Source organism: Protopterus annectens, chromosome 4.part0, assembly GCF_019279795.1.
Source record: "Protopterus annectens isolate FY-2018-M chromosome 4.part0, PAN1.0, whole genome shotgun sequence".
In the NCBI taxonomy this organism is placed as follows: domain Eukaryota; kingdom Metazoa; phylum Chordata; order Ceratodontiformes; family Protopteridae; genus Protopterus; species Protopterus annectens.
In genome coordinates, this window is record NC_056733.1 from 890,922,539 (window position 1) to 890,945,273 (window position 22,735).

Consider the following 22,735-nt stretch of genomic DNA (forward strand, 5'->3'; position numbering starts at 1 on the left):
AAGACTTTGGTTCTGGATTCGAAATGAAAATCTCAGGAGACTTCCAACCGGCACTTGTGAACTGCTTTTGCTTCGGGCACCACGCGGCAAGAAAGACTAAAGAAAATGGAGTCTGCTGCATCTTACATACCCCTGTCGCACTGATGTCAGGGAGAAGGCGACAGCAACAGATGCTGGACCAAAACTTTGGAACTCAGGCCAACTGGGGAATCGCCTGATGGCAGGAAAACCCAAGTGTAATGACTGTAGCAGTGTAACACGATGAACATTCCAGCTGATCATCTAACATTTAGACAGTTAAGAAATGCTACCAAAAAATCTGTACTTCTAGATAAAAGAAACTTCTTCCACAAACCAGAAAGCCCACCAATACACACCTCATATGTGCTGGGCAGGCATTAACAGACTCCTCCACCCCAGGTCACTCCAAAACTTCCACCACAACAGGAGCCACCTCTGAAGCTCCAAATCATATAGCAAATGCCTTTAATACCTTCTTTACTGAAGCAGTCCAAAGTCTTGCCAAGTCACTACCTCCTGTTAGCTCAAATTTGTTATCCTCCGTGACTAATTTAACCCCCTCATTTCATTTACAACCAGTCCATATATCCCTTATCTACACTCTTCATCTTAAACTAAAACCTTGTACCCCTTCAGCTGACCTTTTACCAGCAGAATATCTACAGAAAGCTGCAGCTGGAGTAGCCCTTCCTATTTCCATCCTTATAAATAGAACCATTACTGAACAAACAATCCCATCAATCTGGAAAGTCTCCCACATTATCCCACTGCACAAAGGGGGCAACTCACATGAACTCTCTACCGCCAATAGCTCTACACTCTCCTTTAGCCAAAATTATGGAAAAATGTATCCACCGCCAACTACTAGACCACCTATTGAAAAATAAAGTACAGTTGTGTACCTACCATAAATGTAGAGGTTAGTGTATTCACTGTTGCAGTCATTACACTTGGGTCATCCTGCTGGCAGGCTACCCGCAGTCGGCCTGAACTCCAAAGTCCTGGTCCGGCGTCGATTGCTGTCGCCTCTTCCCTGACGTCAGTGCACCAAGGGGTATAAAAGATGCAGCAGACACCATTTTCTTCAGTTTCTTGTCCCAGACGTCAGGTGCCCCCAAAAGGGTAGGCTAAAAATTCTGCTTATAAAAAAGTATGCAGTAACAAACATTACCTTAATCTACAAGCAAATACACCACATAGCTGTACTTCTCTATTCTATACAACCTAAGTCCCGGCAACAAAAGGGGGATGGTGGGAGGGTAACCTGGACTGCAACAGTGAATACACTAACATCTACATTTATGGTAGGTACACAACTGTACTATGTTCATAATGTTTCACTGTTGCAGTCATTGCACTTGGGTTGAATCCCAAAGCTGAGGTTGGGTGGCTGGGCCCAAATAGAATTAGGAGTGGCTATGAGACCCTGCAGAACTGCAGTGGCAAAGCCTGCTCTGGATTTAGAGTAAATAGGTAAGTGGTAGTGCTTTGTAAAAGTGTGCACTGAAGTCCAATTTGCAGCCTCCAAAATATCCTTGGTTGGTACTCCCCTGAGAAAGGCTGCTGAAGTGGTTGCTGCTCTGGTTGAATGTGGCCTAATGCCCTTAGGCATTGATTTGCCATGTTGTGAATAGCAGAAACAAATGCAGTGGCCTATCCATTTTGAAATAGTCTGCTTTGAGATGGCCTTTCCTTGTGATCCTGCAGCATATGCCACTAAAAGTTGCTCAGTCTTTCTGAAAGCTTTAGTTTTGTCCAAGCAGAAGCGTAACTGTTTATGTCCAAAGAATGCAGAAGTCTCTCCCCTTTACTCTGTGGATTTGGATAAAAGGTAGGCAAATGAATAGTTTAGTTAAGACACACTGGACACTACCTTAGGCATAAATGTTGGGTTTGTCCTTAGAGAAACCCTGTCTGGATGGAAAATAAAAGGTTCCACAGCCATGAATGCCTGCAATTCAGACTCTTCTTGCTGAAGTTACTGCTAGGAGCAGAGCTGTTTTCCATAAGAATTTTATCTCAGCTGTATTGGTTAGATCAAAAGGAGGCAGTGTGAGCTTTTCCAAGACAAAATTGAGGTCCCATGCAGGTATTTGTGCTCTCCTTGGAGGTCTTATGTTTTTGGCCCCTCTGAGGTACTGCCTTAGCAGTGGATGTGAAAAAATAGGTGGGTCCGTATTGTTGCGTCTTTCGGCTTTTCCCGGTTAAGGTATTGCCACAGCGGAAACTCCTGTCCACTAATGATTGGCAGTAGATTTTTACATAGAGTTGCCAGCCCTGACGCACAACCTTCAATGAAGGTACGCCCATTCACGCACATCTCCACACAGAAGACGCTCTAGCTGAGAATCGAATGGGACGTCTTACTGTGAGGCTACCGCAGGTGGGTCCGTATTGTAATGAGCTGAAATGGCAAAGGCACGGATCTTAACTGATGAGGATAGGCCTTTGTCCAACATCTCAGTTAGGTATTGTAAAATCTGGAGAATATTTGGTACAAGCATGTCAATTCCTTGTGCCTTGTTCCAAGCAGAGAATCTTTTCCATTTTTCTGCATAAGATTTTCTGGTGTTGGGCCTCCTGGCCTCTAAAATAACATCCAGCACTGCTTTAGAGAGAAGTGCGTTCTGAATGGTTACATTATCCGCCATGCAGCCAAGTTTAGGGTTCTGCGTTGGCTGTGCAGGATCTGATTGTTTTGTTGGGTCAGTAAATGAGGAATTTGAGGTAATATCCAGGCTGGGCCTTGAGACTAGCTCTTTAGGATTGGATACCAGTGCTGGCGTGGCCAGTCTGGGGCAATCATTTTTGGCTTCTCTTGTCTGACCTTTAGGAGTACCTTGGGGAGGAGAGGCAGTGGAGGAAAGGCATATACTGTAAGGGTTTTCCAGCTGAATGACAGAGCATCCACTTTCCATGCTTGTTTGTGATAAGTCCTTGTGCAAAATCTCTGTAGTTGGCAGTTGTGAGGGGAGGCAAATAGATCTATGTCTGGGCATCCCCATTTCCTTATACTGAAGATTTGTGGATCTAGTTTCCACTCGTGAGGATCCATAAGGTTTCTGCTTAGTTCATCTGCCAGAGTATTTGTCTTTCCTGACAGGAATTGTGCTTGCAGGTGTACTTGAGAAGTCAATGCTATGTTCCACAAAATCAAGGCTCGTCTGCAGTGGGGGTAAGAATGTGTGCCTCCTTGCTTGTTTATGTATCACATCACTGTAGTATTGTCAGTCTATCAGCAGTTGTCCTGGATGAAAAAGATCCTTGAAGGCTGTCACGGCATTCTGTACAGATAGCATCTCTTTGATATGAAGATGCGTTTGGCTTGTGGGCCATGTGCCCTGAATACACTTTCCTGCCATATGGGCCCCCAGGCAGAATCTGATGCATCTGTTAGTGTCTGCCTGGCTGTGGGTAAAGTGAATGGCTGTCCCTTGCTGTGGTGACAGGCCTGTGCCCACCATCAAAACTCCTGTTGCAGGCAGGGAATGAGGGTAATTAATGTTTCCAGGATGTGGCAATGTTGAGTCCAAACACTTTTTAGATAACATTGTAGCTTCCTCATAAGCAGTCTTGCATATGGAATTAGCAGAATGCAGGATGCCATGAAGCCCAAAGCCTACAGAATTTTTCTTGCAGATAACTGGGTCTTTGCCATCTTTTCGAAGTAAGACGTCTGTTGCCTTTTTGTCTGGCGTGAGATAAGCCATCTGGGCAGTTGTATTTAAGCCTGCACCCAGGAATATTATCTCTTGAGAGGGTACTAGTTTTGATTTATTTTTGTTTACTGTGTACCCTAGACAAATTAGTAATCTTTTTACAAACGCAGGATGCTTCAGTAGAATGCCTTATTCAAGCAAACAACAAAGAATCTCCAAGTAGGAATATATCTGAATTCCTCCATCTGCAAAATGCAATTACTAGTCCCAGGCATTTTGTGAAGACCCTGGGCGCAGTAGATAAGCCACAGGGCAGTGCAGAGAATTGGTAGTGCATTGAGCCAGCTATGAATCTGAGGTATCTTCTGCAAGATTGTCTGATTGGGACATGCAGGTATGCCTCTGAGGTCCAAAGTTACAAGCCAAGCCGTCTTGCCCAGCATGGGCAGAAGTTGCTGCAGTCAACATTCTGAATTTTGGAACGTCCAGAAAAGTGTTTAGAATAGACAATTCCAGTACTGGTCTCCATGCGTTGTCCTTTGAGTACCAAGAAAAGTCTTTAGTAAAATCCTTGTCCCTGCTCTTGCTGTGGCACTCGCTGAATAGCCCTCGTGCATGAGACGAAACTTGTTTTTGTGCCTCTGCCCATTGATTGTGTAGCAGGTCTGGCATACCTTTTGCCTTTGAAAGGGTGTGAAAGTGGAACCTGTAAGCCCTGAGAGACTATATTCAAGACCCATTTGTCCTGGGTGATAATGTGCCAATTTTGTGAAAAAAAGTGCTAGCTTTCCTCCTAAATGTACTGCCAAAAGGTAAGTGCTTGGCATTGGCAGAGGGAAGACATTGGGACTGTTTCCTATATGGCTGTGATATGTCTTCTCTGCTTTTGGAGGTAGAAGCACCCCATTGTTTAGGCCTGTACGAGCCTTGGGGCTGGGGTCTGCCTCTAGGGTGTCTGTATCTGCCTCTGTGGCCTGACACTGGAAAGGACCAATTCTTAGGCCAGTTCCTGCTAAATCTGGGTGGCTGTACCTGTAAGAAATCCTTTACTGTCTGCATAGATTTCGCTTTATCCTCCATTTTCTTCAACAACTCTTCTGCCTTAACACCAAACAAAGTATCATGCTGTAATAGAACATCCAATAATTTTGCTTTAACATGATCAGGCAGATTCTGTTCCTTTAACCAAGCATGCCTTCTACTGACAGAACCTGTAACAGCGGCCCTGCAAGAGACCTCCAGTGAATCAAAACCACATTGAAAAGTATGCTTTCCCACTTGTTCAACTGCATGCAATAAATCCTGCATTTCCTTGTTTTCAGAACATTCAGAATTTGTCAACATTTTCTGTTTTAGCAGTGACATTAAGTACTGCTGATATTTAAGCATATGAAACTGACAATTTAAAGCCCTTACAGCCAAGGTAGCACAAGTGTAAACTTTTTACCCTATCTGCCCAGTGCCCAAGAATCCCTATCAGAGGGGACAGGGTTTTTTTTGCAGTGGAAGCCTTGACCCCTTTGGGACCCTGAGATATAGTTTCTGGGTCAGCAGCAGGATTTTTATATAGAAGTTTGAGAATCTGGAACCCTGTAGTATCTGGCTTAACAGGTGCAGGGGCTAAAGAGTCAGGAGACAGGACGGACTCTGAAAATACATCTACAATGTCTAGAACAGGTGGAATAGCAAGAGGTCTGTGCTGAGGCAGCAAAAGTCAGTCTGAGCCTTTTCTTAGAGTGAGTAATCCTGGCTCTCGCAATGAAAATGCTCCTGCATGGTATGCAGTGTTTGCCCAAAAGAATCCTCAGAAGAGGCTGAAGGAATAGATTCTTCAGCATCAGAATCCTCATAAGGAGGCAGAGAGTATCCCCTGTTCTGAAGAGTCAGAGGAAATGGAAACCTGATCAGAAGAATCCTTCTGTGTCTTGCCTAGGCCCTCTTAGGAGGGGGATGGGAACCCCTGATCAATGTAATTAGGTCTTCGGCCATTTTAAGCATCTGTTTCTTAGGCATGGAAGTCTGTCCAGGAGAATGCTGTACTTGTTTGTCTTTAAAGCTGTTTTAGTCTTTGCCTTGTAAGCTGAAGTTGGCTTGACATATAATTTGTGTAGGTCTGAAAACACCCTCAGAAGCCGATGCCTGCTCAGCGGCTCCGGACCCATCTGAGGGAATAGTTTCCGAGTGTCCAATACCTTGAGCATCCAGAGGCCTAGATGCCTGCATGTGGGGAGTCAGAAGCAGCCTGTGGCTGAGGTAGCAGGTGTCAGGGGCTGCGAAAGCAACTCACTGAGAACCGGCGACTGGCCTAGCGGAGGCCTCGCCGGTTTTGGACCTCTGATGCCTGTCCTTTTCCTTGCTTCCAGTAGTCAACTGTTCTGACAGCAATATATAATTAAACCTTCGGCCAAAGTAACGAAAAGCAAAATCGTACAGACGCTTAATAGTGCGTTGGTTAAATCTAGCACAAAACAGACAGCTAGCAACGTCATGGTCAGGGCCTAGGCAAGGAATAGAGTAAGAATGAAAATCCTTATGAGGCATTTGCTTCCCACAAGAAATACAATTGTTAACTTTTTCCGACATATGTCTGGAGCAAGAAAAAGGTTTCCCCAATGGGGTACTTAGCTTTACTGAAAAATTCGGATCTGAAATTAGATTTCGAAAATCTCAGGAGTCTGCCGACCGGCACTTGCAAACTGCTTTTGCTTCGGGCACAGCGGGGCAAGAAAGACTGAAGAAAATGGCGTCTGCTGCATCTTGTATACACCTGGCGCACTGACGTCAGGGAAGAGGAGACAGCAACCGAAACCGGACCAGGACTTCGGAATTCAGGCTGACTGCGGGTAGCCTGCCAGCAGGATAACCCAAGTGTAATGACTGCAACAGTGAAACACGATGAACATCTTACTTGCTAATTGTCAGCACAGCTTTAGGCCTCACCATAGTACCAACACAGCCGTCTTACCCTTTTCCGACTGTATTAACAATAACCCAAACACTACCCTCAGCACTCTGACCTTTCAAAAGCCTTTGATATTGTCAACCATCAACTGCTCTTTAACATACTCAAGTCTCTCTAGATACACAGGCTTTACAATGGTTTAGATCCTACCTTGAAAATAGGCAACAGGCAGTGCTTTGGGAAAATAATCTATCCTCTCACCTTCCTATTACCCTGGGAGTCCTCCAAGGTTCTATCTTGGGCCCTCTCCTTTTCTCAATTTTCATCAATGATCCTAATCTAATCATTCCTCAAACATGTATCCAATAAGCTGACGACTCCACACCAATATGCTCAGCTACCTCTGCACCACAACTTCAGTCCATTACCCAAACAGTGCTTAACACAGTAGAAAAATGGTTCCTACAGCATAGCCTCCTCCTGAATCCTAAAAAGACAAAACTACTGCTCTTCACGCCCACTCTAAGGTCCCCCCCAACTGACTTCAGTTTTATCCAATGATGGCATCATTACATCTCCCAACCCAACTACCAAGCTCTTAGGGGTAATAATAGACCATAGTCTTAGCTTTGACACACATTAACACAATAAAAACAGTAAACAAAAAATTAGGCCCCCTCTATAGAATTAAACCCTTCCTAACTCCAACAGGTAGAACCACTATTGCCCACACCCATCTAATTTCCACACTCCTCTATGCCTCTCCCATTTATACCAACCTATCAAAACACAACCTTAGCAAACTAGCCACCTCCTATAACAATATTGCCAGATTTGCTACTGGTTCCTCAGAGAACTCACCACTGTCAAAACCTTAAAAACCTAGGTTGGCCAGAACTTCATAATCAACTTCAGTTTCAACTTATTATTGCCCATAAGATCCTCTAGCTTCCTAAAAATACTCCTATACTTAATAGCCTCCTTACCCCCTACAGTAATTTGACAACCCTTTGCTCAGCCAATAAAGTACTAGTATCTACAGTCAAATCCAAAAATGAGGCCGGTGATTCTCTGCCAACACTGTTGGCAAATCCTGGAACCTGCTTCCCATGAAACTCATCTCTCTCCTCAGCAAAACTGTTCAAAAAACAACTCAGAGAATACCTTATTAACCACTGGTTATGCCCATGTAGTAACCCAGACTAATCCCTCCACCACTTTCTCTGAATCCTACCTACATAACCTTTTGCAATTTAATTCCAGTTCTCTCTATGCCTTAGAGAGTAGACCTACCTACTCTAATTTTTAGTCTCTACAACTCTCTCTCACACTCGATCTTCTACTAACTTCACACTTGCATAGATTGCTGCTTGCAGCATTAACTTGCTATCGCATATAAAGATCTTTACAGACTTTCATTTTATTTCTTATTTCATGCTGCCTTAAAGTTGCTATGCTACTATAGGATAATGGGATGACTCGCTGCTTAATACTGTACCTGGAGCTGTAATATTTGCTACTGTATTTTTTTTATATTTCTCTTTAATAGTGCACCACTTCAAATTTGTGTAATCTTTTTCTTATTATTCTGCTACTTTAACACTCTTATGTATAGAAAACATTTGTATTCTTCACCTTAAAATAGTACTGCACCAAAATTTGTTACTTGTTTTTACTTATTTGTACCAGTAGTTGCTAATATTTTGCTTATGTGGAGCTTTTCTCCCTGGGCCTCTACTGAAAATGGACATATATCCAGTTAGACTAGCCCGGTCAACAAATGTAAAATACATGTAAAATACATGTAAAATACATAAACATAGGGTTGGGAGGCACACTGCCAACACCACAGGTTTGCCTATGTACTAGTACAGCCACAAAGAGAAGTCTTAAATGGAATGATCAGCAAGAGCAATAAGTAACATGCATTGTACTGCACCATGGCCAGCATAGTTACCAGAGGGCAGTACAGTAGACAAATCCCAATGGTTTTAAACATGTATCCCAAATGCAAACAGTGATCTGTAGTACCACAAAAAAAACACCAGCCTATAGTCAGCCATAGTACGCTGTCAGTCAAGCTGTCGAGCCATTGATGCCACAGAACAGGATTTGTTAGCTACCATACAATGCCATCTGCAACAGACTAGTCCAGTGATCAGAGAAATCACACTAGCTGAGTATAAACCAGCATGGACGTATCACTCCACACATACGACTTAACTAGGAAAGTGCTACTACCTGGCAATGGGAAACTACATTGCAGCTCAGACTGGCCGACTCAGACAAGCTACATAACAGATCTTTGCATACTATAGTCCTACACGCACTACACCATGCTACTAATGCAACCTACTGCAGATTTGCAGTCTGACTACACAGCCTTGTTTTAAAATTGTACTTAGCCTAGTTAGTGTACCCCAAGATTATTAAAGTATGTTAAATGTCTGAAATGCATACCTGCAAGATATTCTTTGGCAAAGGGTGCTGTGAAGGGCCTTCAAGAACGGATGGCACTACATGATTCTCACTTTGCTATATAAAGACAAAAGGAAAAAGCATTCAGTATGCACAAGCAAAAATAGCCCATCAAAACCAGCAAAGAAAAGGCACCAAACGGTAGCATCCAAGTTAGGTGAAAGCCACTAAAAGGGGAAAACTTACAATACAGTCATCCAGCCACAACTGGGTTCAGCCGCTGCCATTCCCCAAGTTAATAAACAATAGCACACAGGAAAACTCCCTTTCCCACAGTTTGCCACAATGGAATGAAAAACGCTTCAGTGATAAGGAGGGCGGACTGAAAAGTGGCAATCTTAACCAATGAATAAGTACCCAACACCAAAGTCCTTACAACCACTGCTTTCACACACCAGCAGCCTTACTTATAATCAACATGCCACCCATGTAGAGTCTCACAAGGGCTAGGACTGGACCTCAAAAAATTTTGCTCACGTGAAAGTACAGACTACAGCCTCTCAAAAGTGTGCATTCAATACAACCTCTCAAATGACTGAGACACTTACCCAATCAAAAACTTATGCAAGTGGCAAAAATTAGGGATCATTTCCTTATACTGTGCCTGTACAGACTTGTGCATGCCACTCCCCTTCAGGAGAACTATTACTCCAAAACCAGATCTTTGGAATTGCCCAGTGAACAGCTATAGCAGACTTCAGAAACAGATTACATTGCTTTCAAACATTTAGCATTCTTTCAAATTACAGAAATTTAAAATCAGGCATGACCAATGTCCAATAGAATAAACTGGAAGGTAGACACTTAAATCGATGCCAGGCATATGCTAGAAAATACTGTAAAGAAAATGGCCAGAACCCCAAGAACAGAATGCCTTAAAAGAAGTTTGCCAATATGAGACAGAACTTCAGACATTATGTTCTGGCCTACAAGAATGCTCACTCTGCCTGGCACAAGCCAAGTGGTACTACATTGACTCAACAGCAAAAGATTATTCAACAAATCCACTCCACCCCTACGGCACCCTTCTTACCACCTGCTAGAAAACAGTCAAACTTCACACACATACATCTTAGGACATACAATAAGCAAACTTACAAACCAAGTTAAAAAGGAAGGGTACACCTGTTTGGAGAATGACGTACAGCAACATGTTTTGTACTAGACACTTAATCAGGGTCCACACCCTGCTTTGATTGAAAAATCAGCTTTATAGCTTCAAGTATTGTAAAAAGTAACATGATTTCAGACTACAGAAGAAATACTTGCCAAATGGTAGCAATAAGTTAATGTACATGGACTCCTTCAGAAGCTGGGTAACTAAATGTAGCATATTTAAAGTATTTATTAAGCCTGTTCATGCCCATCACTAAATATGGTAATGGAAGACAATTAGCAGCTCAACTGTATCAACGACAGACAGCTATGAAATAAGTCAGTTCTTCCACTTCTAACTCCAGCAAAAACAGTTACTTCTGTAACAGGTCGTTAGTACTCTAACTGGAACCAGTTTTAAAAATCTACCTCAGTAAACGAAGCATGCATGGAGTACAGGCACCCCACACTTACTGATCTTCGTTCTGCTGTCATGGTTGTAGTAAAGCTCACCTTACACCACCAATCCACAGTAGATTACTTACATTACTTTTGGGCTGGGTTGGAAGTGTACCACTGGCCTTCATGCTGCTCACCAGCTTGTTGAATGCGGACATGTCATTATCCCGCTTCCAGGGAGCCCTGCCATTTGACACACTTGCAAACCTCTCTTCCAGCTGCTCCACCATAAACGCAGTTGCATTTTTGCCATCTGGCTCTACCATCAAGTTTTTCAGTTTAGCCTCCACCTCTTCTACAGACAGGACCACACCAGAGTTACCTGAAAGGCAGACATGAACTTACTGATACAGCATCACTTAGTCACATGACAGAACAGGAGCTGATGGGCACACTACATTTCAGCTGTCAACACAATGGTTACAGGTTACATTTGTGTACTGTAATTCTAATACCTATTATATCCATGGTTACAACACAAACCCCTTACCAAGGGGATGTAAAGACAATCTAATCCACATCTTTAATATCACAAAAACGAGATTTTTTTTTTAAGACAAATCAATTCCACCCTTACTGATTAAAAGAAACTGCCTGCAAGACAAAGCAGCACAATCCTTACACTGTCATTAGACAGGCGGCAGACTTTCGAAGGCAGCATTTTATTCAGATGTCCACATTGCCCAATATTGCAATCTAGCCAACAAGACCAGAGGACAGTGAATCCACTACCCACAAGTTACCCGCAAAATCTTGCGGAATGAATGATGCTAATCTCATTCAGCACTCCTGCCTGCAGAGGAAAACGAATAAAACGTAGAACCCTACCAAATGTAGTCATCTGAGAAAACTGCTCACAGCACCTTTTAAAGGTCAAACCATGATCTAGGCTTGGGAGTGCCTTCAAAATGGATATCTACTGCAAGGATACAGAGGGATGAAGCCCTCTGGGAACCAATAAGGTATCAGCAGCCTACACATAGGCAAGTGAAAACAGACATCTACCCATAAACCAGCATAGATGCACTAGTATGAATCATCCATGGCATAATTACAGAAGGTTTAATTGTTGAAGCCAAAGATACCTCTGCAACAATACCATGCTCCTCCAAAAAATGCCTACGGAAAAGACAGTTTCAACAAATTCCAATACATGAACGACTTTCCCCATTCAAGATTCAACTTTCTGTATAGCTTATCGCTTAGTCATATCCTCCCTCAAACTGTAACACACTAATATGAACTGCACACTGGAACTTCATTAACTGCAAACAACCAGTACCCAACCCACTTTATTCTGAACATATTAACCAGGGTGGAGCAGATTCCATGGAGCCCATTTCAGTCACAGCTCACAGAAGAGATGCATTATATATAGAGAGAATGACAAAAGTGAATATAGCTGGCATGAGGGCTTCAGAGGCATGCAGATAGAAGGGGAGTAAGGCATGCAGACAGAAGGGGATGAGAATAAGAAGTTATGTACCTACCATAACGTTCCATGTTAGTAGTCAATCTCGCCTTCTTTCTTGCTGGATGGGTTCGGAGCCAATCCTCTGCTCAGACTCGGCCTTTTACTAAAGCTAGAGAGCTATTTACCGGCTCAAGGCCTCCCCTTATCCCACAATGTTAGGCGTCCGATATTCAGATCTCATTTGGAAAAGCTAACACCATGGAAAAACACTAGTTCCCACCAAAGGTTTACCTACAGTGCTACAGAGGAGGACGTGACCTAAAAACAAGGTCAACCGTAGGAAGGCCTCAAAAGGGATTCTTCTCAGTCCTAACCAGGCTAGGGGGATGGAGGGTGGGACACAAGAAAGCGAGATGAAGACAACTAACATGGAACGTTATGGTAGGTACATAACTTCTTAATGTTAAGAAGTCTGTCACCTTCATTCTTGCTGGATGGGACAGCGTCCTTAGCACCTTAGCCCTGGGTGGCTCATTGAAACAGACTCTAGCACAGTGGAACCAAAATCAGCTTGACTCCTGGAGGCCATATCCAACTTGCAAAGAGAAATGAAGGTATGAGGAGTGGCCCATGTTGCTGCAAAGCAAATAGATTCCATTGGAAGTCTAGCCTGAAAAGCTACAGACGTAGCCAATGCTCTGGTGGAATAAGCTTTTGGTTTTGAAGGAAGTTCTTTATGTCTCAGTTGGAAGATCAAGGTAATAGAGGCCAGCCACCTGGACAAGGTTACCTTAGAAACTGGCAGGCCCTGCTTGCCCTCAGCATAGGACAGGAAGAGTTGATCTGATTTTCTTGTCTGTTCGATCCTATCTAAATAAAAACGTAACTGCCTGCGAACGTCCAAATAGTGTAACTTTTGTTCAGCTGTTTGAATAATTAGGAAAAAAGACAGGAAGATCAATAGCCTGATTGAGATTTGTCTGAGGGTATTTTGGGCAAAAAGGAAGGATTAGTCCTGAGTGGAACTCTTTGTGAAAAATAAGATATGGAGGGCGAAAACAAAGGGCTTGAAGCTCTGATACTCTTCTGGCCGAGGTGAGGGCTACTAAGAAGAGTCTTCCAGGAGAGTAACTTTAAGGAACAAGAAGCTGCAGGTTCAAAAGGAGGGAGAATCAATGAAGTTAATATCAAGTTCAAATCCCATGGAGGAGGGAGGAATCTTTAACCGGGGGTCTAAGTAACGTAGTCCCTTTAAGAAAGGCCTTACAAAGTTTGTGGGACATGATACTGGACTGATAGGCCAACGTGAAAATTTGCGATAGCAGCCAATTGTACCCTAATGGTGGCAGCTGAGGAACCTGCTTGAAAAATTTACGCCAAAAAATCTAAAACATTATGGACAGGGGCTGTAAAGGGGTCTAACTTTCTAGCCTCTGCCCAGAAGGAAAAAAGTTTCCACTTACTAGCATAAGTCTTCCTAGTAGAAGATTATTGCAAAGAAAGTAGGATTTCATGCACTGGCTGAGAAATATATGGAAGCCTGGCTAAGGTTGGAAGTGGAGCAATCAAGCTGTGAGGTTGAGAGACTGAAGGGATTGGTGCAGCCCGCCCAACTGATGGATCAAGAGATCTGGCACTGGGTCCAGATTCCAGGGCTTCTCCAGCAGGTGACTATGCAGGAATGGGAACCAAATTTGTCGAGGCCAGTAAGGAGCAATGAGAATCAGCCTGGATCCCAAAGCGGTCGCTTTCTGAATCAGTTTTGGAATTAAGGGAAAAGGAAGGAATGCATAGAGCAGGCCCCAGGGCCAATCATGAACTAGAGCATCTCTGGGGGAATGGCCTGGGAGGGGGAAGAGAGTGAAGAAGTCGCTGCACTTGCTGTTGAGAGGGGTTGCAAAAAGGTCACAAGGTTGACCCCATCTGCGGAAAATTTTGTCCGCTACTAACTAATTGAGACCACTCGTGTGACATAAGAATTGCTCTGCTTAGCCTGTCCGCTATAACATTAGACTTCCTGGGGATGTGCGTTGCCATCAGAAACAGTTGAGATCGCCCACTGCCAGAGTCTGAGTGCTTCTCGACATAAGGGATAGGACCTCATTCTGCCCTAATTGTTGATGTACCACACTACCGACTATTGTCCGTCTGAACTGCAACAGTCCCGGTAGGTAGAGAGTCCTGAAGAGCTTGCAACGCTAAAAGTACTGCTCTCATCTCCAAGACGTTTATGTGCAGATGGTACTCTAGGGGTTGCCAAGTGCCCTGGACAGCCCTGCCCTTAAAATGCCCCCCCCCCACCCGATCAGGGAGGCATCTGTTGTCACAGTGGCAACCAGAGGAGGAAGTACAAATGGTCTGCCCTGAAAAACTTGGGGGGAGACAATCCACCAAGAAAGGTGGTCTTTGCATGATTGGGTGATTATGTTGTGAGATATCGGAAGCTGTTGAAAAGACTACTGGGTAAAAAGCATCCATTGAAGAATCCGCATGTGAAAACGAGCCAGGGGAAGAAATGTGATTGCTGCTGCCATGAGACCCAAGGTTCAGTACAAATCTGGCCTGAATTCTCTTGCAATGTAGTAATGTTTGAACATGTCGGCGAATGTCTAATTATCTTTGTAATGGCAGTTTTGCTGACAGTTCTTTTGTATTTAATATGGCGCCTATAAAGGTTATAGATTGATAAGGCGACAACGCAGACTTTTCAAACTTTATGGAGATACCAAGCTCTGAGCAAGTTTGGATGGTATAATCCCTGGCTCTGATTAGCTGATGCCTGGTGGAAGCAGTTGGGAGCCAGTAGTCTAGATATGGAAACACCTAGAATCCTCACCATCTCAGGTGAGCCGTAACCACTGCCATGCATTTGGTGAACACACTGGGGGCTGTGGTGAGACCAAAGGGCAGGGCTCTGAATTGATAGTGACTGGCTCCCAGCCGGAAGCAGAGAAACCTCCTGGAGTGTCTGTTCATTCTGATATGGTAGTACGCATCCTGAAGGTCTATGGAACACATCCAAAAGTCTGAACCCAAAAAGGATCGAATGGACTAAAGCGTGACCATCCAGAACTTCGTTCTTTGAACAGATTTGTTTAACCTGCTGAGATCCAAAATGGGTCTCCAGTCCCCTTTTTTCTTTGGTACCAAAAAGAACTTTGAGTAAATGTCAGATCCTTGCTGGTCTGCTGGGACTGGCTGGATGGCTGCTTTTTCTAGCAGTTTTGAAATTTCTAGTACTGCTTGTTCCTTTAGACCGGGTGGAACATCTGGAAGGGACCTGTTTGTTTGCATGGGGGTGTGGACAAGGGGATTTTGTAACCCTCCAATATGAGAGACTGTACCCATTTGTCTTGTGTGAGGATTTGCCAGGCAGAGAGTGGACAGTCTGGCAGCCCCTCAGGGGTGCTGAAAGGGTTTGTCAGAAAAAGATTCCCTGCTACCCTGATTTTTGCTGACCCCCTCTGCCCCTCTGGTGGTGTCTGTGCCCTCCTCTGCCCCTGAAGGGAAACTCGCGTGTCGGGTAAGACTCCTTGAGGTATGCGAAACTACATTTTCCCACTCTTCTGACCTTAAGGGTATGGTCCAGAAAGAGTAGAAAAAATTGACTCGCATGGCAGAGAGCCTTGCCTTCCTGCTCACACCTGGTAAGGGTATCCTTCACCTGTGGTCCAAACAAAGCCGATCCATCGAAAGGGGTATTGGTGAAAGATGCCTTAAAGGGGTCGGCAAAGTTACATAACCGCATCCAAGCACGTCTTCTCAAAGCCACGCCTGTGCCTGCGGCTCTACTCACCCAATCAGCTGCATAAGAAATGAGCCGCATGGAGGAGTTTACTACAGAATTAAGGGTCGCCAGCTGGGAGTTTATCTTTTCCTGAGACCCTGCAGAAGATGGATCCTGAAGGGTATCACCCAGTTCCTTAAGGAGATCTCTCTGAAGGCGGGTGAAATGGCAGATAGCTCAGCAACAGCATGAAATAGGTCACTGAAGAGAACATCCGCTTCCCGTACCTGTCCATTGTCCTAGATTCTTTATTAGGTGGATGGACAGCCACTGAAGGGTCAGCCAACTCCTTACTGGCTGCTGCAACCACCATGGCATCAACAGGGACACCATTTGTAAAAAAACTGTCGGACGGGGCTGTAATGAATTTAGTAAGCCTGCGGGGAGTTGGTTCCACTGTGCCCGGGGCCATCCACACCTTCTGAGCCACTACTTCCATGAGTGGGTCGAAAGGCAGACACACCCAGGAGGTGGAAGAACGAGAACCAAACGCATCCAAATAGACCACTTGTTCTCCACGCTTGGGGTCAGGAGGATGGACAGACTGATGCAGGCACCATGGGGGAGGAGCCAAAGGGGTCGATCGCGGAGCCGACACCGGAGTCAGCACACTCCTCATGACCTCAAAGGTGCCACCATCAGGCAGAGAAGAGGGTCCCAGCTCTGAAGAGACGTGAAACCCTCCAGGCACCGAGAGGGACGGCTCCAACACCGAAGTCAGGGCAGAGCTCACCTGTGCCGAGACACAGAAGGAGAACGGGGTCGGACAAGGGTCCGATGCCACTCGCCCCCTCGGAGCAGACGAAGAAGTCTCTGCGCCCGGATCCCTCCAAGGAGGAAATGAAAAGATAGGAGCAGACTAAGGAGCCGAAGGGTGGGGTATCGGCTCCGATGATTCGATCCCCAACAATCTCCGGCTTCGAACATGGTAGTTGAGTCGGAGGAACTGTTGAAGAAACAGGGATAGCCACAGTCTGTTGAGAAGGGCTAGTCAACATTTTGGCCAGTGCCGGTGACTTAAGGAGCCTACTGACATCCCTCCAAGTCATGGTCAGATAGCCTGGAGGACCGAGAGGAATAGGATCTTTGGCTCTACTCCGATTGTAGTAATGGGGACCTGGGAGCCGAGCAAATGGACTCTAAAGAGGGGGATCTCAAACGCTTTAGTCTCAGAGAAGGCTCAGATAGCAAATTCGGAGCCGACTGAGGTCTCAAAGTGTTGGTTCCGGCCGGAACAGAAGAGGCAGAAGCTCCGCTTGGCGTCTACTCCAAACAGGGAGCAGACAGTTTGGCGGGCTTTAAGGATTTCCCCGAAGGCTTAGCCGGGGATCCTTCAGGCTTTAACAAGCCTCTCAAAATGAGTTTTATTCCTACACTCCTGCAGGACTCTCGGACTGAAAGCATGACAGACCAACAGACCGAACAGGAGTCCTGCAGGTGTATGGGGCCCAAACAAACACAAGTGTGACAGACCGTCAGACATCTGACAGCACGAGTCACAATTCTTGAAACCTTGGTAACTTTAGACATGACTGAAGAGATACCAAGGGAAGTTAAACTAGTGCTTAAAACACTAAACAGACATGCACTAGAACTAAATACAAAACCTGTACTACAACAGTTAAACAAAAAAAGTAACAAAAATGTTATATACACACACATTATATATATATATATATATATATATATATATATATATATATATATATATATATATACACACACACACAAAACAATTCTATAAAGAGAGACAGGCCTAACCACTACCCCAAAGGGGGGGGGGGATAAATCTAACAGAAAAAAGGAGATCCTAAGTGGGGTCTAAAGGGGTTACACGATCTAATAAAACTAAGAAGAAAATCTAAACTTAATAACTGACAGTAAAAAAGTAGTAAAAGAATTATACGACCTGGAGCCGGTAAAAAATGCAACCTCGTAGCTAAAGTGGCAAACGAGATCTGGATATCAGACGCCTAGCATTGTGGGATAAGGGGAGGACTCCAGCCAGTAAATAGCTCTTGAGCTTTAGTAAAAGGCAGAGTCGGAGCCAAGGATCGGCTCCAAACACATCCAGCAAGAATGAAGGAGAGATAGACAGCTTAACATGGTAAGTTACATGTGACCATAGAGAGCAGTTGCATTTTCCTAGAGTCTAGGAATGTTATTTGTGAATGGAAAGTGGAGCAAGAGAAATGATCTTTAAGAAAAGGGAAACTCCAATAGTTTGGGACCAAGGACCAAGAAAGTGTCTGTGCAGCAAAGCCTAGTTTGGGCGGTTTGGAGAAGACATGACTGGTTAAGATCTCTAAGGTTGTATGTTGGTGCATCTCAATAGTCTAAAAGCTAGTGGAGGGAAGGTGTCATTCTTGACTAGTTTAAATAGTGGGGAGGCAAGTAAAAAGTTAGTAAGTAGTTTCACAGGTAGCCAGTTAGCTTAATCAATTTTTATTTATTTTCAGTTTGATTAACGGGGAAGTCCACTGAGCCAAGAAGTGCCCATTTTCAGGGGTGGGCCGGGGAGAAAAGCTCCAAAAGCAATGCAATACTATAAAGGTTACAAAATACACTTAAGGTCACAAGGCTCAAATTCTAAACCTACCACCCTAGAAAACAAAAATTGGAAGAAACTAAGGGTAATGCTGCTCAATGCCAGAAGTCTAAATCTCAAAATGCACGCACTCGAGGCCCTTCTCAGTATGGAGAACATAGATGTCTGTGCTGTGACAGAAACCTGGTTCAAGGCTCCTGAGAGCACCCCGGCACTATCAGGTTTTACCTCATATCATGCGTTCCGGCCACAAAACCCGGACCACACCACAAAAGGAGGGGGTGTATCCATATTCATCAAGGATACCCACATCTCCAGGTTGGTGGCAACACACGAAGCATTGGAAACCATCCAAGTGCAATTAACCATAGGCAAAACTGCTCTACAATTTGTAGCATGCTAAAGGCCACCCTCTCAAACTCAGGAACCCCACACAGCCTTCCTGAAGACACTGGAGGGTATAAATTTATCTCCAAACACCATTATATTGGGTGACTTCAACTACCCGAATATAGACTGGGAACATTACTCAAGCCCAAACTTTCTAGCCCAAAGGTTCCTAGAGTTCATAAATTCAAATGCCATGGAACAACTAGTCACCGTTCCCACAAGAGGAGAAAATATACTAGATCTCATCACCACAAACATGGGGACAAAATGCTCCACACCGGAAGTATATCCCTCATTGGTGAGATCAGATCATAAACTAATCTCACTGGATATCCACATCCCGCCCCCACCCCAAACAAAAAAGACCACAGTGAAGAACTTCTCTAAAGCAAACTTCACACTACTCAAGACTGGTGTGGTATCCTTCAAGGCCCCCGAGCCAGTGGAAACCACAACCCAAGCTGCGGAAGCCCTAATAAATGCCTTCTACGAACACCTCCAGGACTGCATGGATCAGGCAATCCCTAATAAAACCAAGACTCTTTCCACCAAGGGCAAACGTCCAGTTTGGTGGACCCCAGCCATAAATAAACTTTACAACAAGAGGAGAAAGCTGTTACATGATAGAGCAAAATCCATAAGAGAAGACACCTTTGATTAGTAAAAAAAATATGAGCACTCAAAATCATCCAAGGCCAACTTTGAGAGAAAAATTGCCATAGATTCAAAAGACAATCATAAGGCCTTCTTCAGCTGTTAGAAACCTGGGTGGAAACTCCGAGATATACTCAGAATTAGTCCAAAATTATACAAAAATCACTGAACCCACAGACATAACCAACTTACTGGCAGACAGGTTCAGTGTAAACTTCACCCCCCTCTCCCCCCCAAAAGGAGAGATAACTATCCCAGCGGAGTGCAGCCTCCCAGACATCTCCAATGTGCAGATGAAAGCTGCTCTCTCTAAAGCTAAAAACACAGCATCAATGGGACCGGATGGTGTCCCCGGCTGTGTGCTACACGAACTCAATGAGGAACTAAACCCACACATAAGGCAGCTGTTTAATCTTAGCCTTACCACAGGATAAGTGCCCAAGGAGTGGCGTACGGCAACTGTGGTCCCACTCCAAAGGCGGTGCCTCTATGGACCCTGGTAATTACCGCCCCATAAGCTTAACAAGCCTGGTCTGCAAAGCTATGGAGAGGATCATAATGGAACTCAAATTTATTTTACATTTGTTGACCGGGATAGTCCGACTGGATACATGTCCATTTTCAGCGGAGGACCGGGGAGAAAAGCTCCACAAGGTACGATACAATATAGTTACAAAAAAGTGAAATAGTAATACAAAATAAAAATAGCAGAAAGGAGAAATAGGAAAATACAAAATTACATACAATTTAGTTACTATAACCTAACAGTTTAACTAGGGTTCTTAGTGCAATTACAGTAATGCAATAGAAAAAGTGAGACCGATATTAAAATATGGTTACCGTGGTGAGCAGATAGTAGGCAACTGGATTAAGGGTCCCCTCTCAAGTTGTCCTATGGAGAAAAGTGAGGCCTCTGTTTTACGGAGGGCATCTAATCTGGATATATGCATGGGCAGAGCCATTTCGCCTTAAAATATTGTTTGAGTTTTTTTAAATTGATCAAGGGAGGAAATTAGCCTAAAGTTGTTGGGGAGGGAATTCCATAGCTTTACAGTGGTGTTAGCAAAGAGAGCTTCACCACCCATATTGTTGGATTTGGTGGTGTGGACAAGGTGTCTATTGGAGGAGCGAAGGCAGCTAAGATTAGAGTAAGGAATAATTATTGTACTCAGAGCAGGGTTTTTTTCAGGTTGTTTTAGGATTTTAAATGATTCTGTGAGTTGGTTCAACTTGAGAAGATTGGGTAGTTCTAACCAGTCAAGTGTTTTCAGATTAAGGCAGTGATGTGTTCTAAAGGGCAATCCAGTTACATATCTGGTTATGTGATAAGTAGAGAGTTTGTTCAATTCACATTTGTTAAGGTAGGAAAGAACAGGAGAGGCATATAGGAGAGTAGAAAGAAGGCGAGTACGGGCTATGGCTAATTTGGCAAAAGGGGTAAGAAAGTTCTTGATTCTGTATAAGGATCCAAGTTTCTTATTTACAGCCTTAATGGTTTGATTGATATGCATGTCAAATCTAAGTTTGTTGTCAATGACAACTAGCAGTTTTGTATAGGGGTCAGGTGAGACGATGGTTCCATTATTAGATTGAATAGTGAGATGTATAGAAGGAGGGGCAGGAGTGGGGAAAAGGAGAAGCAATTTGGTTTTGTTTGGGTTTAGGATGAGTTTACGCTCCGCAAGCCATTTTTCGACTGTAGTAAAGCAGAGTTGGGTGGCTACTTGTAAACTGGATAGAGAGACATCTGAACATATTAGGGTTGAGTCATCTGTATATTGGATACAGGTGGCTTCGGGGATGACAGAGTGTAGTTCATTTATGAAGACTGAAAAAAGAAGGGGTCCTAGAAAAGAGCCTGGGGGAACACCTATGGTATTAGGTAACAGGTGTGAGAGCTTATTGTGCCACTGGACTGCTTGTTGTTTTCCAGAGAGGTAAGCATGGAACAATTTGAGGGCTGAGCAATATAGGTAAAGGGATTCCAATGTATGGAGAAGTAACTGGTGGTTTACCATGTCAAAGGCCTTTGACAGGTCCAGAAAGAGGGCAGAAGATATTTTTTTATTGTTCCGGTTTTGGTTAATTGCATCAGTAAAGGAGAGGAGAGCTGTAGTCGTACTATGGTGAGGTCTGAAACCATGCTGGGAATTGGTCAACAGACTGTTCTGGGTAAGATCATGAATAAGTTGTTTATGGACACATCTTTCCATAATTTTGGAAAGCGGTGACGGTATGGCTATTAGTCTGTAATTTGATAATTCTGTGGAGGCACCACCTTTATGGAGCGGAATGACAAGATATTTTCCATTTAGAGGGGATTGTGGCCTCGGTTATGGCTCTTTTGATTAGAATAGATATAGGGTAGGCTATAACATCTGCAGCTATTTGCAGGTATGCAGCCGGAAGTAGGTCTGCAGAGAGGGTAGTTGCTTTTAGTTTCTTCAGTAAGGCTCTGATAAAGGATGTAGGGATGGGCTGAAAGGTAAAACAGGGAAGTGATTTTACTGCGGTGTTTTTAAGAGAAGAGGAGGAGAGGGGTAGTTGGTTGGCTAAAGACTGAATAGTCTCAGTAAAGAAAGAATTGAAATTATTTGCTATTTCTTCTGGGTTTTTGCCAAAGACAAACAAAGACATAGGGGACTTGCAGACATTGGACCCAACCCAGTTTGGCTTTGTCAAAGGCAGATCATGCCTTTTGAACTTGGTTGACTTCTTCGAAACAGTCACCAAGGCCACTGATGAGGGAAAGGCAGTCCATACAGCCTACCTTGACCTTGCAAAAGCTTTCGACAATACCCCACTCGGGTATTATAGAGAAACTTACCAGCTTAAATGTAAACCCATATGTCACAAGATGGGTTGCAAACTGGCTAAAGGACAGAACCCACAGGGTTACAGTAGCTGGCGCCATGTCAGACTCCAAGCCGGTCACAAGTGGTGTCCCACAGGGCTCACTCCTTGGCCCCCTGTTCGGCATCAACTTCTCAGTACAGGCAAACATAGGAGGACTATGGCTGACAGTTTGCAGATGACTGCAAACTGGGAGCCATAGTGGAAAGTACATCGGACACAGATATCCTTCAGAGAGGTCTCACGGAAACTGATAGCTGGTGCCAGAGCCATGGCCTGAAGTTAAATGCCAAAAAATGTATAGTCATACCCTTCGGGAAAAAAACAAGGCAACCCCAAGCTACCATATAGGTGGCAATCCACTAAGCACAGAAGAGGTTATCAGGGCCCTGGGGACCCAGGTTGGCAGTGGCCTTTCTTTTGACACTCACATTGCTGAAGTGGTTAGAAAAATCTTCTACATTGCCCACCTGAT

At 44.2% G+C, this 22,735-nt stretch overlaps 1 protein-coding gene across 4 annotated transcripts in view; it reads right to left on the minus strand.

Moving 5' to 3' along the window:
* EIF4ENIF1 (eukaryotic translation initiation factor 4E nuclear import factor 1) overlaps positions 1-22,735 on the minus strand; it is a 1,251,142-nt gene that overhangs the window by 723,088 nt on the left and 505,319 nt on the right. For all 4 annotated transcript variants that reach the window (XM_044068847.1, XM_044068848.1, XM_044068846.1 and 1 more), the window contains 2 exons: positions 10,701-10,936; positions 9,043-9,117 (listed from right to left, as the gene is read on the minus strand). In XM_044068847.1, the coding sequence (XP_043924782.1) occupies positions 9,043-9,117; positions 10,701-10,936 (311 nt within the window). The remainder of the gene's footprint in view (positions 1-9,042; positions 9,118-10,700; positions 10,937-22,735) is intronic.